The sequence below is a fragment of the Photinus pyralis genome, unplaced genomic scaffold (genome assembly GCF_008802855.1).
Source record: "Photinus pyralis isolate 1611_PpyrPB1 unplaced genomic scaffold, Ppyr1.3 Ppyr1.4_LG1, whole genome shotgun sequence".
NCBI lineage: Eukaryota > Metazoa > Arthropoda > Insecta > Coleoptera > Lampyridae > Photinus > Photinus pyralis.
The window spans coordinates 6819683-6837967 of record NW_022170249.1 but is presented as its reverse complement, the minus strand read 5'-3'; the positions used below and the strand labels follow the sequence as shown (position 1 = coordinate 6837967).

Sequence of the window (18285 nt, the reverse complement as noted above, 5' to 3'; positions counted from 1 at the left end):
TATATCATTAGATAAAGAAAATAATCTTCTTTCGATTGCTGTTATTATAAACCCGCTAAGACCTAAATTATTATGGGGAGCAACGATCTGCAAAAACCTTTTACCCATGTTAATTGCCTATGTTCGTTTTTGAAACATTTTTATTTTATGGCCGTGTATATAATAATTTAGAGGCGCTTTTAGCAGAGCAGTGCAGCAGCTGAGCTCGGAAAATCGCACCTTCCAGCGTGTCTACAGAGACCTTAGCAACATCACGCAATCGGTAGACCAATTTTTTTTTGTTTCTTATGACGTCAACTTTTCCCAACAAAAATTTCATCTTTGTAGAAATAAGTTAAATCGAATCATTTTTTATGTATCTTGCGTGGGTAGTAGACTTGTGATAGCAACGCTTCCAGCTCGGTAGACTATTACCATACTTCATTTTTAGGTATAGGTACTTAATTACTGTACAAACTTTCATTCTTGTAGAAATGAGGCATGTACATATTATTCATTAACATGTTCAGAACATTGTTGCAAATTTAGGCAACAGCGCCGACGCGGTAGACTACCGATTTGTTTACTTATACCAAAGAGTAACCATAATTATGGGTACTCTTTGCTTGTACTACCAAAACAATAAAATGGCAGAATATCAGCTTTGTAGAAATGAGTGCACAAAAAATGTCACTGCCTCCTGGACTATATCTAAACATATCCAAACATCAACGTGAACACCAAATACAAATCCAATACACAAAGTTGCTGTAGTCGGCGGATTCGTTCGATTCTTAAGATTCATTTTAATCCTCGTATTCGGATTATTCGAATTTCTTCTGCATTTTCAAATTCTTTCGATTTTTCAATTGTATTGTTTACGCGAAAAAAGCGACTTTTCACACACTTCTTGGAAATTTGGCGTTTATACCCTAAGCATCATACAAGCGCAGATCCCGTACCCTTGATAAATCGCCCCCAGGTTCCGAAAGAGCACCCCTGACCGCAGCGACCATATGATGTACACTTAGGGTTAAAAGTAATGTCACAAAAATAACTCGACACACTTTACAAATATGTCAGTTTAGAAATGATCGTGATATATTGATTTTATTTGTTCAGAAATTCTAGAGAATATACTCTTGACGGTAGGTACCTTCTACTTAAGTAATGTTTGAATGAATGAATACGCTGCACATGAATTCATATTCTTCATTCATATAACAAAAATTCCAAACCGTCACCCACGTATAGCTTAACTCTAGGGTCAGCGCGATTGGGGTAGTAAATTTTTACTACCCCAAAGCGCTGATCCTAGAGTGACTCGGCGGTAAACTGTCGTCTATGGCCTCGACAAAATATTCGGATGTGACGAAATGATACAGTTTTTCAACTTATACGAAACAAGTTTAATATTTATCTAGTCATTGCGACTTGCTCTGTACATTTAAGGATGGTTTATGAATTATTAATAATAACCTTTTAATCTTTCTGTTAATAAAATGTAAATATAATTGTACATAATTGACCTCAGTCCTAACTTTGCATGTATCAATAGATTAGCAGCACTGAACCATCCATTGTACATACAAAAGCCCTGTGTTGTATCTAACATTGCATTGTTGTACGACCTTATACTTTAACATTACTTACACTAACCAGCCATATGTCGACTACCACTCGATGTCGGTCCCTGCGAAGGAGGATATTATAAGCACTATTACTTTGACGATTTTCGCGGGGAATGCGCATCCTTCATCTACAGCGGATGCGGTGGAAATTTCAACAATTTCAAAACGTTCCAAGCATGTTTAGATTTCTGTAAAGATTATCTGGTACCAACGGAACCTCGTAAGTTCGATACAAATCGCAGCTTTGAAATGCTTGTCTTGTCTGTCATAATGCTAACAGCAGCTACTAATACATTATTGTTTCTATTTGGCTTCTAATCACTCTCAATTACTGTTTTAGCGATTATACCTTACACGGAGAAGTCCACAGAACATTGTCAACAGTATATCGAAGAGTGTGGTACCTTAATATGTGAATATGGTACCGAAGCATTTGTGGATGACGCCACCACGTGCACAAAATGTAGGTGTCACGATCCATGCACTGGTGTACTGTGCAGACAAGACCAAAGGTGCGCAGTCGATTTGAATAGAAATCGAACAACTTATGATGACCCTACCTTCATAGCAGTCTGCAGAGATGGTGAGTATTTAGGTTTTTGTTTGGTCTACTACTATCTTGCTCATTTGCAGTTCAAAAGGAAGGAGATTGCCCTGTGATGAGAAGCCACGGTAAACGCTGTGAAAGGGACTGTGAAGATGACGCCGACTGCACATTAGATCTGAAATGTTGCCCGACCAATTGTGGCACCGTATGTATTGCACCTACAGTGCCGATTCCCGCTCAACTCATTACGTCATCTCCGCAACCTGCATATACCCCACCTCATACTGTCTGTAAGGATTTTTATTTACTGCATCGGAAGACGAAAATTTCATCCCTTGTCATTTCTTTTAGATTATCCGCCAGTCATTGACGAGGAAAAGTTCCAACCGCAAGTGAGTGCAGGTGAAGGTGACTTCGCTACTTTGGATTGTTCCGTACAAGGAAATCCCACTCCGCAAATCGCATGGAGGAAAGGAGACTTAATTGTAAGTGACGAACATTTCCATAGTGCCCTACTAGTAGAAATTTATTTAACCAATCAGGTTTAAACTTAGATTAGGAAAGAGTATGGATACCGCGTATGCCGTACAGCCCGTGTATGAATCGTGTTACCTTTTTAAACAAGTCCGCCATTTTATATGTGGCACATGTCATTAAAGTAACATCGTTTTTTATGAGCTTTTGCGCTTAAATTGAGCGGAAATACACAAACAACAACTTAAAATCATGGTAAAATGTGCATATTGTGGATGCAAAAGCCGGAGTGAGAAGGAGGAACCGGGAATTTCATTTCAAACGTAAATATTGAAAATGTGCCTAATGCCGGTACCACGTATTTTCCTATTTTTCCTCATAAAGCTTTTTCTTTGAATATTCTTTTTTTAATATGTTAAAATTCATAGCTTAATGAGCGACTTGACTTAATTTCTTACAACAGAACCAATCCCATGCATTCAAAATTTGATAACAAACGTCTTCAAGGATGGAATTATTCAATAAACTCCATAGGCGTAGTCATTAGCACTCCGCGTTTTTCAAAGAGAAAATTGGTACGGAAACGGCTTTACGTGAAAAATCAAACAGAAAGCAATGAAGATTCTTATTTTATCACAATCTTTAGCTGGAGGGACAGTTAGTTTTGAAGGCATTTCCGAAAAAAGATGAGAGGAAGTTTCGTTTATACCCGTGTCTGATTAATAAATAGCGCAACGCACGAATTTCATTCGTATGTTCAACTTCAACGTGATTTATTAGCTATAATAGGTGCTTCTGCCACTATTCGCATTTACGGATGCTACGACACTGGCCAATGTCAATATGTGGCAGCTGGTAACACTACCGCTAGTGAATTATGCGTCCATATTCTTTCCTTGTCTAAGGGTTTAAATATATGATTAAACCAGGTGTCAAATTCTTGACAGAATAGCTTCCTAGCTGAAACCAAAAATTGCCAACATATGTACGCTGCTTTTATTAAAGGGACTTACCATAGAAATTTCGTTTAAATTGCTTCAGAAACAAGATCAGCGTTTTGCACATATGCAACACAATTTTTTGACTTTGACCATTTTTTTCTCCGTTTTTTGATAATATAACCCGGCCCAATTTTTTGTAGGTTGTACACAGGAAGGTCTTCCAAATAATAGAATAAAAATTTTAGATTGCTATTTGAAAAAAAAAGTTCGATGCCGTTACGGCGCTCCAAAATTTTTTTTCAAAAATCCGGCCCGTTATTTTACTGTTCGGTATGCCTAAAACATATACAAAATTTCAACAAAATCCGTCGAGCCGTTTTCTCAGAAAATTGCCAACAAACGTACGTACATACAGACGGAAAAAAATTTTATTCTTTAAAAGTTGCTTAAAATGGTCTAAAACGTCGACATTTGATGAAATTTTGAAATGTTCAAAAAACGGCTATCGCAATAGCTACCTAGCACATGCTAGGAAGCTAAAAAAACCAAAAATCGTTCATTGTTAAAGAATGCTAGAAAATGGTAAAATCTGTCACTAAAGTTTCGGATAATCCCCCTTAATGTACTTTAAGGGCTTTTGAACATTTTTCTAAAATAATTGATGTCAAAAAAGAGGCGCGCGGGAAAGTTATAGCATGGAATTTAGTTATAGGCTACCTAATGCAAAAAATTCCAGCAGTTTAGGACCATTCCCTTAGAAGTAGTTCAAAACAAATCGCAAACAATAGGGATTTTTAAAAAATGCGCTAAAAAATCGGAAGGGAAGCGAAGTTGTCATCATTGTATAGTCTAGGGTGCGATGTTTTATTGTTAGGGTGCGATCTAGATGCAATCATTTCCGCCGTGAGAAGTTAGGAAAACTTATGCGCGGGAGACTAACATGGCTTCGCCCCCCCCCCCTCCCCGCATACATTTCTTGAAAACTTCTTGGGGAATGGGTGCAATAGTTTATTTCATGGGTGCGTTTGAGTGCAACATTCATGTCAATACCCAATCAGTCCACTGGTGATGACTTGGTTATCAGGTTTTCTTAAAAGAAATCCACCAATACACCAATATAGAATATCGGCCTTTAACAAAGAGGTTGTATCATTATTTTATAATAACCTACAGAAACATTTGGCTATACACATCATTTTGGTCCAAATAAAGTTTTCAATGGGGATGAAACTAGGATCTCTACCGTGCAAAATCCTTGTAAGATTTATATCCAAAGTGATCTCAAACAAATTGGCTACGTTACCAGTCCATAGAAGCGAAATCGTAACGGTGGTTTGTGCCTTTAGTGCTTCCGGTATGTACGTCCCGCCAATGTTCATCTTTAGCAGGAAATACTTACTGTATTCCTGTTCAGAAAAGGGCTGGCACCAAAGACTTTTTTAATTAATACCTTCAGCACTTTGAGACATTATTGTAAATGCAAGTGTGGAAGATCTAATATTGTTACTAATAGACAACCAACCTACACATTCGACGCTACAAGTGTTCAATCTTTGCAAATCTAAACGAATTTCAGTTTTAACTGTTCCCCCTCATACACGTCCCTTTTATAGTTACCTTCCTCCGCCACTTTATTTTCAGATATTCAAGATATTGAATCCAATTTCTAATTTCAATTTTCTCCCTTCAGCCACCTATTGATCACGAAAATGAGTCCCGAAAAACAGGTGTTGTTTATAGAAACCATTTCCTTTCGATGAGACCTTTCATTAGAATACCATAAAGGGTGGAACATCCCCCCCTTCTTCGTTTATAAGCGACAAAGTAAGAAAAAACGCTCGCTCTCCCAATTATTAACTATAAATCAAATATGCATTGCTCAGAGTATCCAATGACAACGAGTAAATGACATCTAAGATGATCTAGGATGTCACATCTTTAATTTGAGTGAAAGACGTACATTTTTGGAAATATGTGAACTGCTCGATTGTAGAAAAAATCTTGTGTGTAATTCGAGCGCAAATTGATTGTCGATTTCAAGAGATTGCCTCCTCTTTCAATCGACAATATATCATTTTGCCCTCTTAATACATAAATAGCTATATCTACAGAAGTTCAAAACTTTTTCATTATAATAAGCAGCAATAAAATTTTTAGCATTTTTATAATAGGGGATATTAGCTAAAATTCTAAGTAGATTACATCGGATGTTGATCCTAAAATACGATTTGGAAATATTTATTTGAATAATACAACAGCAAAATAAAATTCCATGCGTCCTACGTACGAAATTCAAATTACGTACTTCGATTGAATAAAAAGTACTTTGCCCTTTATAAAGTCCCTAGATTACTATACTGCATTCATTATAAGAAGGTAGTAGATGGCGCTGTGTTTGAAGATAAACACACACAGGAAAAATATAAAACAGCACCAAATTATTGTAAAGTAGAAATATTCAGCACTGTGAACAGAAATAAATCTTTGACAATAACAGCTAATGACATTTCGGCAGTTTAGTTGGCAACATAAACTACCACCTTACAAAATTCACCCAGTCGTTTAATGTTTCATTGTAACACTGACCTATGTTGTAACCAATCACAGTGAAGGTCAAAGCTTCCTTATGCTTTCTACCGCTTCCTAACAAAGATATATAAATATTTATATTATTTATATATCTACGGCCCTCTAATGACGTGAGCGACCTCCCTTTTATAATTGCTCAACTGTGTAGCATAGAATCGGACCCGATAACAATGAATACATTAGGAGATCATGGCGTTGCCGTAACGATGTGCCTTGGCTCAATAGATGTCGTCAAGAAATTTTCTTTCCACAATAACGGCCTGTAGAGTCAAAATTTTTGGTTGAAATAACATTCGTTCAAATATATAATGTTCAGACATTTGCATGAAACAAAAATTATTTAGCTAACTCCTTACACTGTTATTTAAGAAATAAGATTCTTAAAAATTAGCCATATTTATCTTCCATTTTTATCCCACACTGATAACAGAGGACTCATGGCTCAGTGGTAGAGCATTGGGTTATGAATCCGAAAGTCGGGTGTTCGAACCTGGGTTGAGGTGAATTTTTCATCTGTGGCGGAGATGGAAATTACTTTAGACCAGTTCCGAGCATTCTACCGGCTACTCCGAATTAGGTTTTCCTGCAGTTTTCCTAATTCGTAAGGTAAATATCGGAGTAGTATAGACCAACTTAAGACCTTCTGCAGAGGCACCTCTAAATAGCATTATGCGGGTCACTCTGTAATTGGGCGCATGCCTGTTGAGGGCCCAAAACAAGAGAGGGATAATAATAATAATAATAATAATAACAATTTGTTACAAAATTTACTTCATTCACAAGTTTAAACCTTTAACTACAATCGGTCGTTTACAGAAGGTCATTCTTTTACTTCGCAACAAAGTTATTGTGGAAATCGCAATGCCACTTTTGTACTAGTTTACCATACATTTGTAAAAGCCACCTTAATCAACTAACGCGCTGCCCTAGCAAGTGTTGCATTCTCCTATACAACATCCCTTGTTCCAATCACTGGATACTGAGCCCAGACCTCCAATTGTTTAGTCGCCGTTTTAAAAACTTCTTTCTTTGTTAATGTCGCACTCTGCTATTTCGCGTACCGATCTAATAAATGCGCCAAGTTACTTGCTTCGTACCATGCCGATGTGTTAACATTTACATTCTGTGCCCTGGTTTATTTGTCAATATTAAGCGTACCTACGAAGGTCGCGGGGCCAATAATGCACAATGACTAATTACAGTTCAATTAAATCAAACGTAAAACTGCGTTTTGTTCTAGATCGATGGCACTCAACCAAGGTATCGTATATTGCTGGATGGTACACTACAAATTATCACTTTACACAAGACCGACGCGGGAATATACTTGTGCGCTGCCGACAACGGAATCGGTCGTCCAATTGAAAAAGAAATCAATTTACAAGTGACAGGTTTGTGTAAAGCTGTTTATTGGGGAATGATTTAGTTTTCTTTGTACTATCATTAACAAATTTTGGATTATCTATCTATTACTAACTAACATGTAGAGGTTGTGGTGATGTAACTAAACTTGATACTAAACACACTAGACTCCGAACCGCATGCAACTGCCATAGTGGGCGACCAAGAGAATTCTCACATAGTGGCATCACTGGGAGCACCGACAACACTCCACTGCTACGCAACCGGATTTCCTTTCCCCTCTGTTACGTGGTGGAAAGATGACCGACTGGTACCTTTACATACTCATCAATTTGAAGTCCACAAAGATTACTCCCTTCTCATACATTCCGTTCAACTTTCCAATTTGGGTATATACACTTGTCAAGCATATAATGGCATTGGCAAAGCAGCTAGCTGGTCTGTAACCGTACAAACGCTGGGACCTGTGTATAGTACAAGACCAGAAGATGTAAAGTATATGCAATATGTTATAAATGCGCCGGAACGGCCCACACCAAGGCCTTTACCCCCAACTATACCCACCAAAGCGACCACACCTTCACCTACCCCGGAACCTCCAAAACACACCACTCTTAACATTTCTCTTCTGACACAACTGCCAACAGAAGAACCGCCATATGTTTACCAGGGTAAATACGCATGCTTTTTTCTTCTAGATTAGTTTGTGTAAATTTTCTTTTTAACAACTTTTGTTTTACTAACAACCACAGGCTACTTTATGTAATTTATGCTAATCGTATCTTATTGCAATAGTACCAGTGAAAGTACGCCTAACATCAACGCAAACAACATACCCCACCGGAAAGGACATCTCCATTGGTTGCGATGTGGAAGGATACCCCATACCACAGGTGCAATGGTACAAGGATGGCCAACCACTTTACCCTTCAGAGGCCATACATATTTCAGGTATTTTGAGCACATATAATTTCGTTTTAATTAAATTTTTATATTTTAGAGAATCATAGACTTTCCATACACAGAGCTAAGGAGTCTGACACGGGTGAATATCGATGTGAAGCGGCAAATGATTTTTCAAGATCATACGCTGCTACTACTATTACTGTGCAAGGTAACATCAAAAAATTTTTCAAAAACGAACTGATTCCACTGATTCTTCATCATTTTAGTCTCGCACATCGAAGCAAATTGCACTGATAATCCATTCTTCGCCAACTGTCAGCTCATCGTAAGAGCCAACTATTGCATTCACAAATACTATGCAAGATTCTGTTGTAAGTCCTGTACAGAGGCAGGACAATTACCATCAAATGGTGCCATATCCGACGACAAAGACACAGCATTAAGAAGCAATATGATAACGAAATGAAAAACCTGACTAGTCCATTGAGTAAGAGCAGTAAATTATTTAATATTTAAGTATGGCATTTACTAGTCTATCTGCACATTTAGCATTGTGTGCAGCTAGACTACCAATTTTAGTATTTCTTGTACGTGTACTATTAACAATAAGATACCTATTGCTCGTCGGCTAACTGTAGATAATAATTTTATTAAACAAATTTTATTTTTGTGCAATTTAACTTTAGGAACTTTGTACATATATCAAAATGAAAATTTGAAGCGTTTTTTGATTTGTATAAATTATGTTTGAGAGTAAAAAATAAATTACTAGAATAAATTATTTATTTCTTGTCTTTTTTATTTTTTATATCACCACTTAAACTACTTACGAGTTTGTAATTTATAAATTTGTTTGTTAAATTTTGAATCAAATCAGAGTCACATGTAGGTACCTACAGGAATGGAGAATCTTGTAGCTCGGAAACTTATTAAGGGGTAAGTGAACCATCAAATAGATAGAATAGCCTATCAATGTCTTTTTGGTAGGTATATAAGTTTGATTATAAATATAAATGCCGTGATTTCTAGACCGAATTCTCTACTTTACCAATTAATGTCCTCCCAAGTTAATTGCAACTTTATTATTTTCTTCCATTGAATTGAACTCAAATATTATATATTATACAGTTTTGTTGAGGGGGACAAATAAAGGTAGGTAACTAAATATAAATGATCGTAACCTAAGCAAGACTAAAAAAGATGCATCAGAAACAAGGTGAGATATCCGTTCTGGCAACAATTTCATATCAAAAATGTTTCAAAGCAGGGGGTGAAGGGGATATATCCCCCTCAGAAAAATTGAGTTATCATCATAGCTATTAGGTATTTAGGTAATACTCCGCCCACTTTAAAATAAAGGCAATAATATAGGTATATACACGGTGTCCATTTTTCGAGTGCCACTATGGGGATCTCGCTTACCTGAAGAGATAGAGAGTTGGTTAAATGGGGGCAAAGTTGCGAATTTTCGTGCAGAATAATAATCTGAAAAGAAATTAAAAATATCTTTAGTAGTTTTGAAAATATGAAAATGGGCACCGTGTATAGAGAGCAATTTTGGTTTTGGTTAAAGTCTAAACTCACTAAAATCTAAATATTCTGTATAGTATTCAGTATTCACTATTCAGTGAGTGATCAGTGTTGGCAGTCAACGATTTGGCTATTCGGCATCGATCGGCAATTCGCTACCAAGTAGGTATCAGGTACTTAGTACTGCTACTGAGGTGAGGTACCTGCGTCTTGCCTTTCACGAAATGACGAAAATAAGAATTTTAAATTTTAAAAACAGGAATTATACATATTTACTGCTTACTACCTACCTATTATTCAAAGTTTTCGTTGACTAATTAAAGCAAAAGCAATAAAGGGGCCTGTCAGCAGTAAGAAATAAAATACCGTTCTAATCTATAATCTTTTTCGCCTGTACAATGATAAATAGATAAATGACTACCAGCATCAGCATTCTGCAACTCAATTTCTATTTCTTACCCCCCCCCCCCCCCTTCTAGTACGCACTGGGTGACTGTATGTGCCACGAACTTGTTCAATCCCCCCCCCCCCCAGAATAAATTTCTACGTACGCCACTGTTTCAACGAAGTTTTTTATATTTTACATTTAACTTACTTTGTTAATCTTGTACTTAATTGTTATAATTCTCGGTTATAATCTAGTACTATTTAGTTACTACAGCTTATTTACGAATAAAATGGTTATTTGAATAAATATGTTTGTTGAAAAGAATGAAATGATCGTTAAAGAGTAGGGACGCAAAGATAAAGAAAGAATAAATAACATTCCTTCAACGCTCTTCACAACAGGTACCTACCTACCTATTGGTTTCATCAGATCATCATAATATAACATGGAGGACCCAACATGGCCTACTGAATTATTCGAAATGTGAATTTTAAAGAAATCATTTGCAATTTCGTACGGGGGTGTTCTCGGGGTTGTTGATTAAAAATCCGCGGCCAAAATTGCAAGATTTAAAATAGCGGATCCAATATGATGTCGGGTTATGCAAAAATTCGCAAGTTTTTCTACGTTCCAAAGCTTTGTAATTCTAAGAAAATTTAATAATTAAAAATAAATGTACAACAAACATCTTTGAAATTGTTACTATAATTTTAATTCAAAGTTTTAGGTGAAACAAGAGTCTCGAACTGTGCTCTAACTTGTACAAATAAACACATTCACAGTTTATAAAATAGGTACCTACATTAATAATTATTGTACAGTGTTCCAAAACATGATGTAAACACGGAAGGATCTAATTATTTGACTTATTTTAGGACTAAAAGTTCGTATAAACATAGGGCCGCAAACGCTTCATTACTGATCTACAGGGTGCCAAAATTTCAAGATTTTGAAGTTTTTTATATATCTCCTGCAGTTTTTGAGCTATTTCGCTTAAATTTGAACTATACGTTACGCTGAAAGACTTACATCATTGGTCGTGTCAATGTACGTAGTGAGTGAGGGTGTTGTTTTTTCAGGAGTCATATTCCATTTTCTACCCCTGAACATTTTTTTCGGTGGGCTACTGGTAAATTGTGAATTGGTTTTCTGATTTGTTTAGGAACTTTTTGGTCACTTGTAATTTTTTCGTATCTGTGACCGTTATCGAGAATAAAAAGATATTTTTGGGAAATATAATTTTTGAACTGCTGCAGTAGGCCCCGACTTTATTTAGATGATCTCTTGTCTCTATTAGTCTTGCCATTTCGCATTCGAAATTGTATCTTGTGTTTGCATATGTTTATAAGTAAAGTGTACGGTGAAACTACATACATATAAAGGTGGGTTCATAGCTCTCCGTTCATACGTTTCCGTTTGTCCGTTAACCAATCAGAAGACAGCAAATTTTTAAATCGTACGTCGTCCGTTTACGACGGAAAAGTTGGTTGAAGTTGAACATTTACGTTTCCGTTGGTCCGTTTTTAACAAGAGTGAGGTTATGTTTGGTACGTTAACAGTGTTCACCTATTCGTTCTTCAGGGTAATAATCAGATAGCAACGTGTTCTTACTTTCGTACCATTTTTCAATACTGAAAATCACGGAGGGTATAGTACAAAATAAAATTTAGGTTATGGTTATATGTTGCAAATGTACAATGTGGACGGATTGCTATGAACCTTAACAAAATGTATTATCCGTTTGACGGATCAACGCAACGGATGAACGGAGAGCTATACTTTGTTTCACTGGTGCTGAACCTGACGTCATAAATGTGATTCTCTCTTCATTACATTTAAATCGATTGAGACAAAAAAATTACGTCATTAACGTAAGTCGTGACAAACAAAACAAATTATTGATCTGTCAATAATATCAATCCGTCAAACGATTTTCGTTAAGGACAGATTTCCAGTGTGCCTTTTGATTAGGTAGTTTGTGTCAAAAGTGAAGTTGATGATATTCATCAAAGTTGAAAACGCTTAGGAAAGTCCACAGTGCAGCAAATCCGTTAACAGACAAGTATTTTAAAAATTTTACATAATGGATTCGCTCATATCATGAATTTAGGTCATTCCCGGGGTAAATAGGTAAATATGACGAACCGATACACAGAAGGTGAGCAAAGTTTGATTTTGAAGTTGATTCAGTACTTCCAAAGGGAAAAAGAAGCAGGCAAAACTTTATTACCCGTAAGCGCAGTATATGATGTAAGTGTTTCCTATGCGTTTGCTATAATTATATGCTTACTTAATCACAGAGGGTTTGTGCTGCTCTGGGTGTATCGTTGTCGACTGTAAAAAGAATTAGTACAAGAGGTGTTAAAAAAGATGACGATTACAAATCGCAAAAAAGTGTGGCTATTAGTTTATCTCACGGACCTCCGCTGCATGAAATACATGAACATGTAATAAGGACACGGATTTATGCAATGTATGCCACAGGTAAATAACATTCTTTATGTTCTAAGGGAAGATTTGCTTCAAATGAAGAGGTTCGCTAGAACACTTATTGAATTGATTTTATAGGTGAGAATGTTACACTCCGTTCTTTACACAGTAATCTTCAACGACTTGATGGCGTAGAAATATCTGCTACCTCTTTGTCCCGCAGTTTGAAGAAACTGAAATTCACGTGGCACCGTTTCTAATAGATTATTTTTAATGGAACAGCCCTATGTAGCTCAAAGAAGACTACAATTTTTGAGGGACTTTAAACACAACGAAACTTCACTCTTTCCATTACGACCTGTGGTTTTAGACGAAACCTGGATATACAGTAAAGGGTCTTTTAGAAGAAGCTGGCAAGATGGTACTCTCAAAACAGTGGTGAAGGGGTCCGGTATATAATACTCCATGCAGGATCAGAAGATGGATTTGTACCAAACGCAAGTCTAATTTTTAAATCTGGTAGCAAGTCCGGAGACTATCATGACTCCATGAATTGCCTTAACTTTGAGAAGTGGTTTGAACAACAATTGCTCCCGAACTTGGATGAACCTTCTCTTATAATTATGGACAACGCTTCTTACCATTCAGGATTGGTAGAAAAAAGTCCAAATCAATGCTGGACAAAAATGTCACTTATAGAGTGGCTAACATCACGAGACATTACATTTGCACCAACAATGATGCAAGATCAGATCTGGGAAGTAGTGAAAAATCATATACCACCAAAACTATTTAGGTAGGCATCGCTGATAATTAAATGTTTGGTTGCAGTTAGGTAGACCTTTGGATAGGAAGCAGATTGTTATGGTTTTTTTTCACTCCACGTTGATTTTTACAGATTGGACGAACTGGCATTACAACATGGTCATCGTGTTTTGAGACTTCCTCCATATCACTGCGAGTATAATCCAATCGAAATGGTATGGTCAGAATGCAAACGGCATTACGATGCAAGGATCGGTTCAATTCAGCCTGTCACACACAGTGCCGTTTTGTCTTTATGGAATGAGGCACTGCACAAAGTAACCTCTTTATATGCTGTTTTGTGAAACAGTACTTAATAACTTTAATGTTTAGGTTACACCGGAAAAATGGAAAAGATATTTTGATCATACAAGAGGCATTATAAACCAGGCCTGGGAACGGGAACAACATATTGATACATCAGACATCTTACCGGTGATTATCAACTTGGACGAATCTGATAGTGACGAAGATTATTATGATGATTACATTCATGAGGCAGAAGAGAATGAGCGTGTTTAAGAATATTATTTTGGGCCGTTTATACATATATACCTACTTGTCGTGTAGTGTCGTTTTTTCTTTTGTACATACGATTTGAATATGAACATTTGAGAGTTTTTTCAGGAATAAATATCTTCACTACCTGTTTTCTCTCACAATTGCGTTTTTTTTTTAATAAATCGGATCAGAAGATATTCAAGATCCTTATGCGAATATCTCGAGTGTGTGGCAAAAGAACAGAAACTGTATGTATGCGTTGTTATTTCAATGAGCCTGTGGTATAATGCCTACGCTTTATCTCAAATTTGTAAGATATATAAATGCGAAAGGCTTACCGATAAACCATGGCCTATTCTACTTCTGCAAAAATGGCTAGTTAAGGGTCATTAAAATTCGCGCAACTTAACGCGTATCCTTCACATTGGTAGCATACTTAATTTCACATCAACATTAGGTAAACAAAATATTTATTTACGAACTGCCTAAACAAACTTTAAGTTACAAATGTTCCTATGCGTTTTCTGTAACCATCATACACTTCATCTCAAAGAGTTTCTGATGCTCTGGCAGTATCCATTTCGACTGTCGTCGGTGCAAAGAATCGGTTACATGAGGTGATTACAAACGGTGGAAAAAGTTTAATCTCGAGTTTAATTCATACCAACGGAGTTCCTCTACATAAAATACATGACCATTTAGCCATTATAAAACCTGGGGACAGGAAAAAACCTATCAGGACCAGATGCCTTACAAGTGATTGTCAACTTGGACGGTCTGATAATAATGAACGATAGTGACACCTTAATAAATAAGTTGAAACGTCAATGTGACAATATGTAAACCAGCTACTAATTTACGACCTGCCTTAATTTTGCTATGACGTCAGATAGTGTGACGAAAGGTTCAGCACCCTTGAAACAAAGTAAACCAGCATTTACAATACACTAGGTATGTAAAGCCAGAATAACATTTATAAAAACTTCTTTTCAATTTTGTCTACCGTGCATGTTACAATTTCAAACCCCTTTGTCGGACAATGGTAAAAGTACTAAAGTAATGCCATTCGTACGAGGGTGAATAACGCGCGCAATTTACTTCCGTATAACTTCATCGTGTAAGTACACACTAACTTCGTTAATCTGCAGTTATTATTATAAGAGAGCTTAAAACGAGTGATTAGCTCTGAAAATGATCCCTGCTCATATTTGTCATCAAGTAAAATCCTTCTGGAAACTATCTACGAAGATTCGTTCCGTAATAGTATATTTCATTAGGAGTCCGGAAAGCAGGCTTTTTCCGTGCGCGCTTGGCAAATGCACGCATTAGCATTAGATAGGACTTAGACGGGTTCAGACTTAGGGACAGTGCAGAAGAAATATGAATATTAATAAATCCCTATTTACTCTATCACACGCCATCACTACATCATTGGGTTCAAACGAATAGTATATTTGAGTGTCATCGGCGTATAGGTGACATTGACAGTGTAGCAAGTTTTCTGGAATTACCGACGTATAGATTGTAAAAAGTAACGGTCCCAAAACAGATCCTTGGGGAACGCCACAATTTACCAAACTCCAAGGTGAGATTGAGCCATTACAAACGAATCTTTGAAGCCTGTTAGTCAGGTAGCTGCGGATCAAACTGATCGCGTAACAGTTAAATCCAATATAGTGTAACATTGCCAGCAACATATTGTGGTTGACCCTGTTAAAAGCTTTGGAATAGTCTAGAGTTACAAGAAGAGTTAAATATTTCTTATCCGTTGCTAATATGATGGCATCTGTTACACTCGCAAGTGCCGTCGTGCAACTATGCCGTTGTCTAAAGCCGGACTGATGTAGTGGGAGTACGTTATACTTATTCAAATATTCATTCATTTGAAACACCATGCACTTCTCCAAAACTTTTCACAGTATTGGTAACAGACTAATTGGGCGCAGATCATGCAATGAGGAGGGGGAGGGGACTTTAGGCAAAGGAATATCATTAGCTTGTTTCCAACTGGCTGGAAACAGAGATCTAGATAAACACATGTTGATGGCAAACGTAAGAAAGGGCAGTAAATAAGGCATGCATGATTTAATAAGAAATATATTCAATCCATCATGAATTCCATCGATGACCGTCTGCACCGCCAACTGCTCTAATACAGCTTTCTGGAACCGTAGAATACTCCAATCTTATCAACCGGACTATATCGACTTCGAGTTCTTGCAAAGTTCGCCCGATTCTCTCTTTAGCGATTCAGCAGCGCCTATAGTCGCTTAACCTAAGTTCCACTGAAATCTGTCGGTGCAAACGGCCATTAGGCTGTTATTGTTAGTTACAAACAAAGAAAGTTATTTAGGAAGATTTTTGCTGGTTTTAACTAGCAAAGTGTCGAATGGATTATTCCTTGAATCAAACGTTATGTGTGTTCGGAATTTTCGGAAAAAGTTTCATTAGAAGCGCAACAGTAAAATTTATTGGATAGCTTTAAAAATTAAGCAGATAGACATTTTAACGCCGGAAAGGAAATTAAAACACAATAACGTCTGTAGTTACAAAAATGCATAAATAATAGTTATTTATTATACAGGCGGGTCGCTAATAAGTCTGGAAACGGTCGATTATCGGGGAAAATATGCAAGGTACAAGTATCAAAAAACAGTTTTATAGAAAAGATTTCAGGTTCTTTAATGTCTACTAGGCAGTAGTAATTTTAATTATACAGGGTTGGTCATAAAGGCATGGCACACTAATATTGCATTTTTTTAAATGGAACACCACAATTTATAAGAAGTATAATCTACCCAAATGTAATCGTATCCGAGTTATCGAGTTTTGAAAATAGAAGGTACTGTTTTAAAATGTATTGAATAAAGAAGAAAAATTAATGACATTACGAATTTCTTTTGAAAACATACTGTGGTTCTAAAAAGAACCGTTTGTGAAGTTTGTTATGATTGTTTGGAATCATTAATTATTGTTTTTTGTTCAATTTTTAATGAGTTTTAAAATAATATCGTTTATTTTCAAAACTGGAGAACCCGGAAATGATGAGTTTAGGTACATTATGCTTATTACAAATTTTGCTTAATATTAAAGTTCTTAATAGTCATAACCAAAACGATTTTTCAATTATTTTCATTCCGATCTAGCTATCCATAAAAATGATGAAATGGTGACCATACCAAAATATTTTAAATTCAAGCTCATTTATTTGCTTTATTTTTATCATTCTCTTATGTTGGAAAGAAGTTGCAGTTTTAAAATATGTTGTAATACTGTCACGGGAGACGTGCGAGAATTTTAGATTCGAATTAATTAAACCCTTGTAAGTACCGTATCGATAGTATCCCCGACTTTTCCTGAACCTACCGATTGCAGTCGAGTACGGGACAATCATCACTTAAGGCGACACCGTGTCTTTTCTGTTTGAACGAAACGGGTAACTTCATACCCATGAACAAAACATAAGCATTTCCAATGCTAAAAAATACTCAAACCTCGTAGAAAGCTGCAGTTTTTATCATTGGAAATGCTTATGTTTTGTATGTGGGTATGAAGTTACCATTTTCGTTCAAATAGAAAAGACACGTGTCGCAGAGTGGAACAAGTGATCCCGGGTGTGTTTTACATATGGCGTTATACGGTTATCATTTTCAATGTCTCCGATGGTTGCATGGATTGCGAAATCAATAAATTTTTCTGTTTGACAGTTTTTACCAAATGGTAAAAAAAATGAAATTTGCAGCAGTGTCTTAAATGGCACGAAGTAAGAGAGAATTTGATTAACAGACGGTGTATCTACTAGGTCCGCTATTATTCGTGATTTATACGTGTACTCTCAACAGATCTCTTAAGCACACAAGTTTCATCAATATGCGGATGATAAGCAGATGCAATATAACTTTTTTGGCCACGATGTGGAAATTGCCTAAAATTTATAGTCCTCAGTGTATTTTAGGCAAAGTGTTAAAGTAGTTGTGTGAAACAGACGAGTATTATCTTTTGCGACATTGTGTACAGGTCGCCGTATTTGGATATCGTGGATATGGAGCGTATATATTTGTACAAAGGATGCAGAATTCCTGTATGCGACATGTATGTTACATTTGAATTATGTCAAAAATCGGATGATAGAGAGGACTAAAATAAACATGTTGTTGAGGAAATTGTGCGTTCGCGCATCCAGTTTTTGAACATTTTCGCACT

The 18285-nt window shown here is 36.4% G+C and overlaps 4 protein-coding genes across 10 annotated transcripts in view; all 4 read left to right on the top strand.

Moving 5' to 3' along the window:
- The window catches only part of LOC116169572 (papilin), a 37312-nt gene extending 28098 nt beyond the window's left edge, over positions 1-9214 (top strand). For 5 of the 7 annotated variants that reach the window (XM_031485697.1, XM_031485734.1, XM_031485703.1 and 2 more), the window contains 9 exons: positions 1642-1830; positions 1951-2193; positions 2244-2447; positions 2509-2642; positions 7402-7552; positions 7691-8194; positions 8319-8474; positions 8524-8637; positions 8696-9214. In XM_031485697.1, coding sequence (XP_031341557.1) covers positions 1642-1830; positions 1951-2193; positions 2244-2447; positions 2509-2642; positions 7402-7552; positions 7691-8194; positions 8319-8474; positions 8524-8637; positions 8696-8895 — 1895 coding nt within the window. In that variant the 3' untranslated portion in view covers positions 8896-9214. The remainder of the gene's footprint in view (positions 1-1641; positions 1831-1950; positions 2194-2243; positions 2448-2508; positions 2643-7401; positions 7553-7690; positions 8195-8318; positions 8475-8523; positions 8638-8695) is intronic. The other 2 variants (XM_031485710.1, XM_031485721.1) reach the window with 2 other exon arrangements.
- Positions 9215-12441: 3227 nt separating this feature from the next.
- On the top strand, positions 12442-12972 carry LOC116159297. The gene is made up of 3 exons (XM_031472253.1): positions 12442-12597; positions 12648-12831; positions 12947-12972. The coding sequence occupies exons 1-3, from the start codon at positions 12484-12486 to the stop codon at positions 12970-12972; spliced, it is 324 nt and encodes a 107-aa protein (XP_031328113.1). The 5' UTR covers positions 12442-12483.
- Positions 12973-13218: 246 nt separating this feature from the next.
- On the top strand, positions 13219-14108 carry LOC116159166. The gene is made up of 3 exons (XM_031472102.1): positions 13219-13573; positions 13676-13859; positions 13915-14108. The coding sequence occupies exons 1-3, from the start codon at positions 13326-13328 to the stop codon at positions 14101-14103; spliced, it is 621 nt and encodes a 206-aa protein (XP_031327962.1). The 5' UTR covers positions 13219-13325; the 3' UTR covers positions 14104-14108.
- Positions 14109-18109: 4001 nt separating this feature from the next.
- Positions 18110-18285, top strand: part of LOC116159543 (neuropeptide Y receptor type 2-like) — a 40313-nt gene continuing 40137 nt past the window's right edge. The window contains exon 1 of the mRNA XM_031472545.1: positions 18110-18174. Within this exon, the coding sequence (XP_031328405.1) occupies positions 18125-18174 (50 nt within the window). The 5' untranslated portion in view covers positions 18110-18124. The remainder of the gene's footprint in view (positions 18175-18285) is intronic.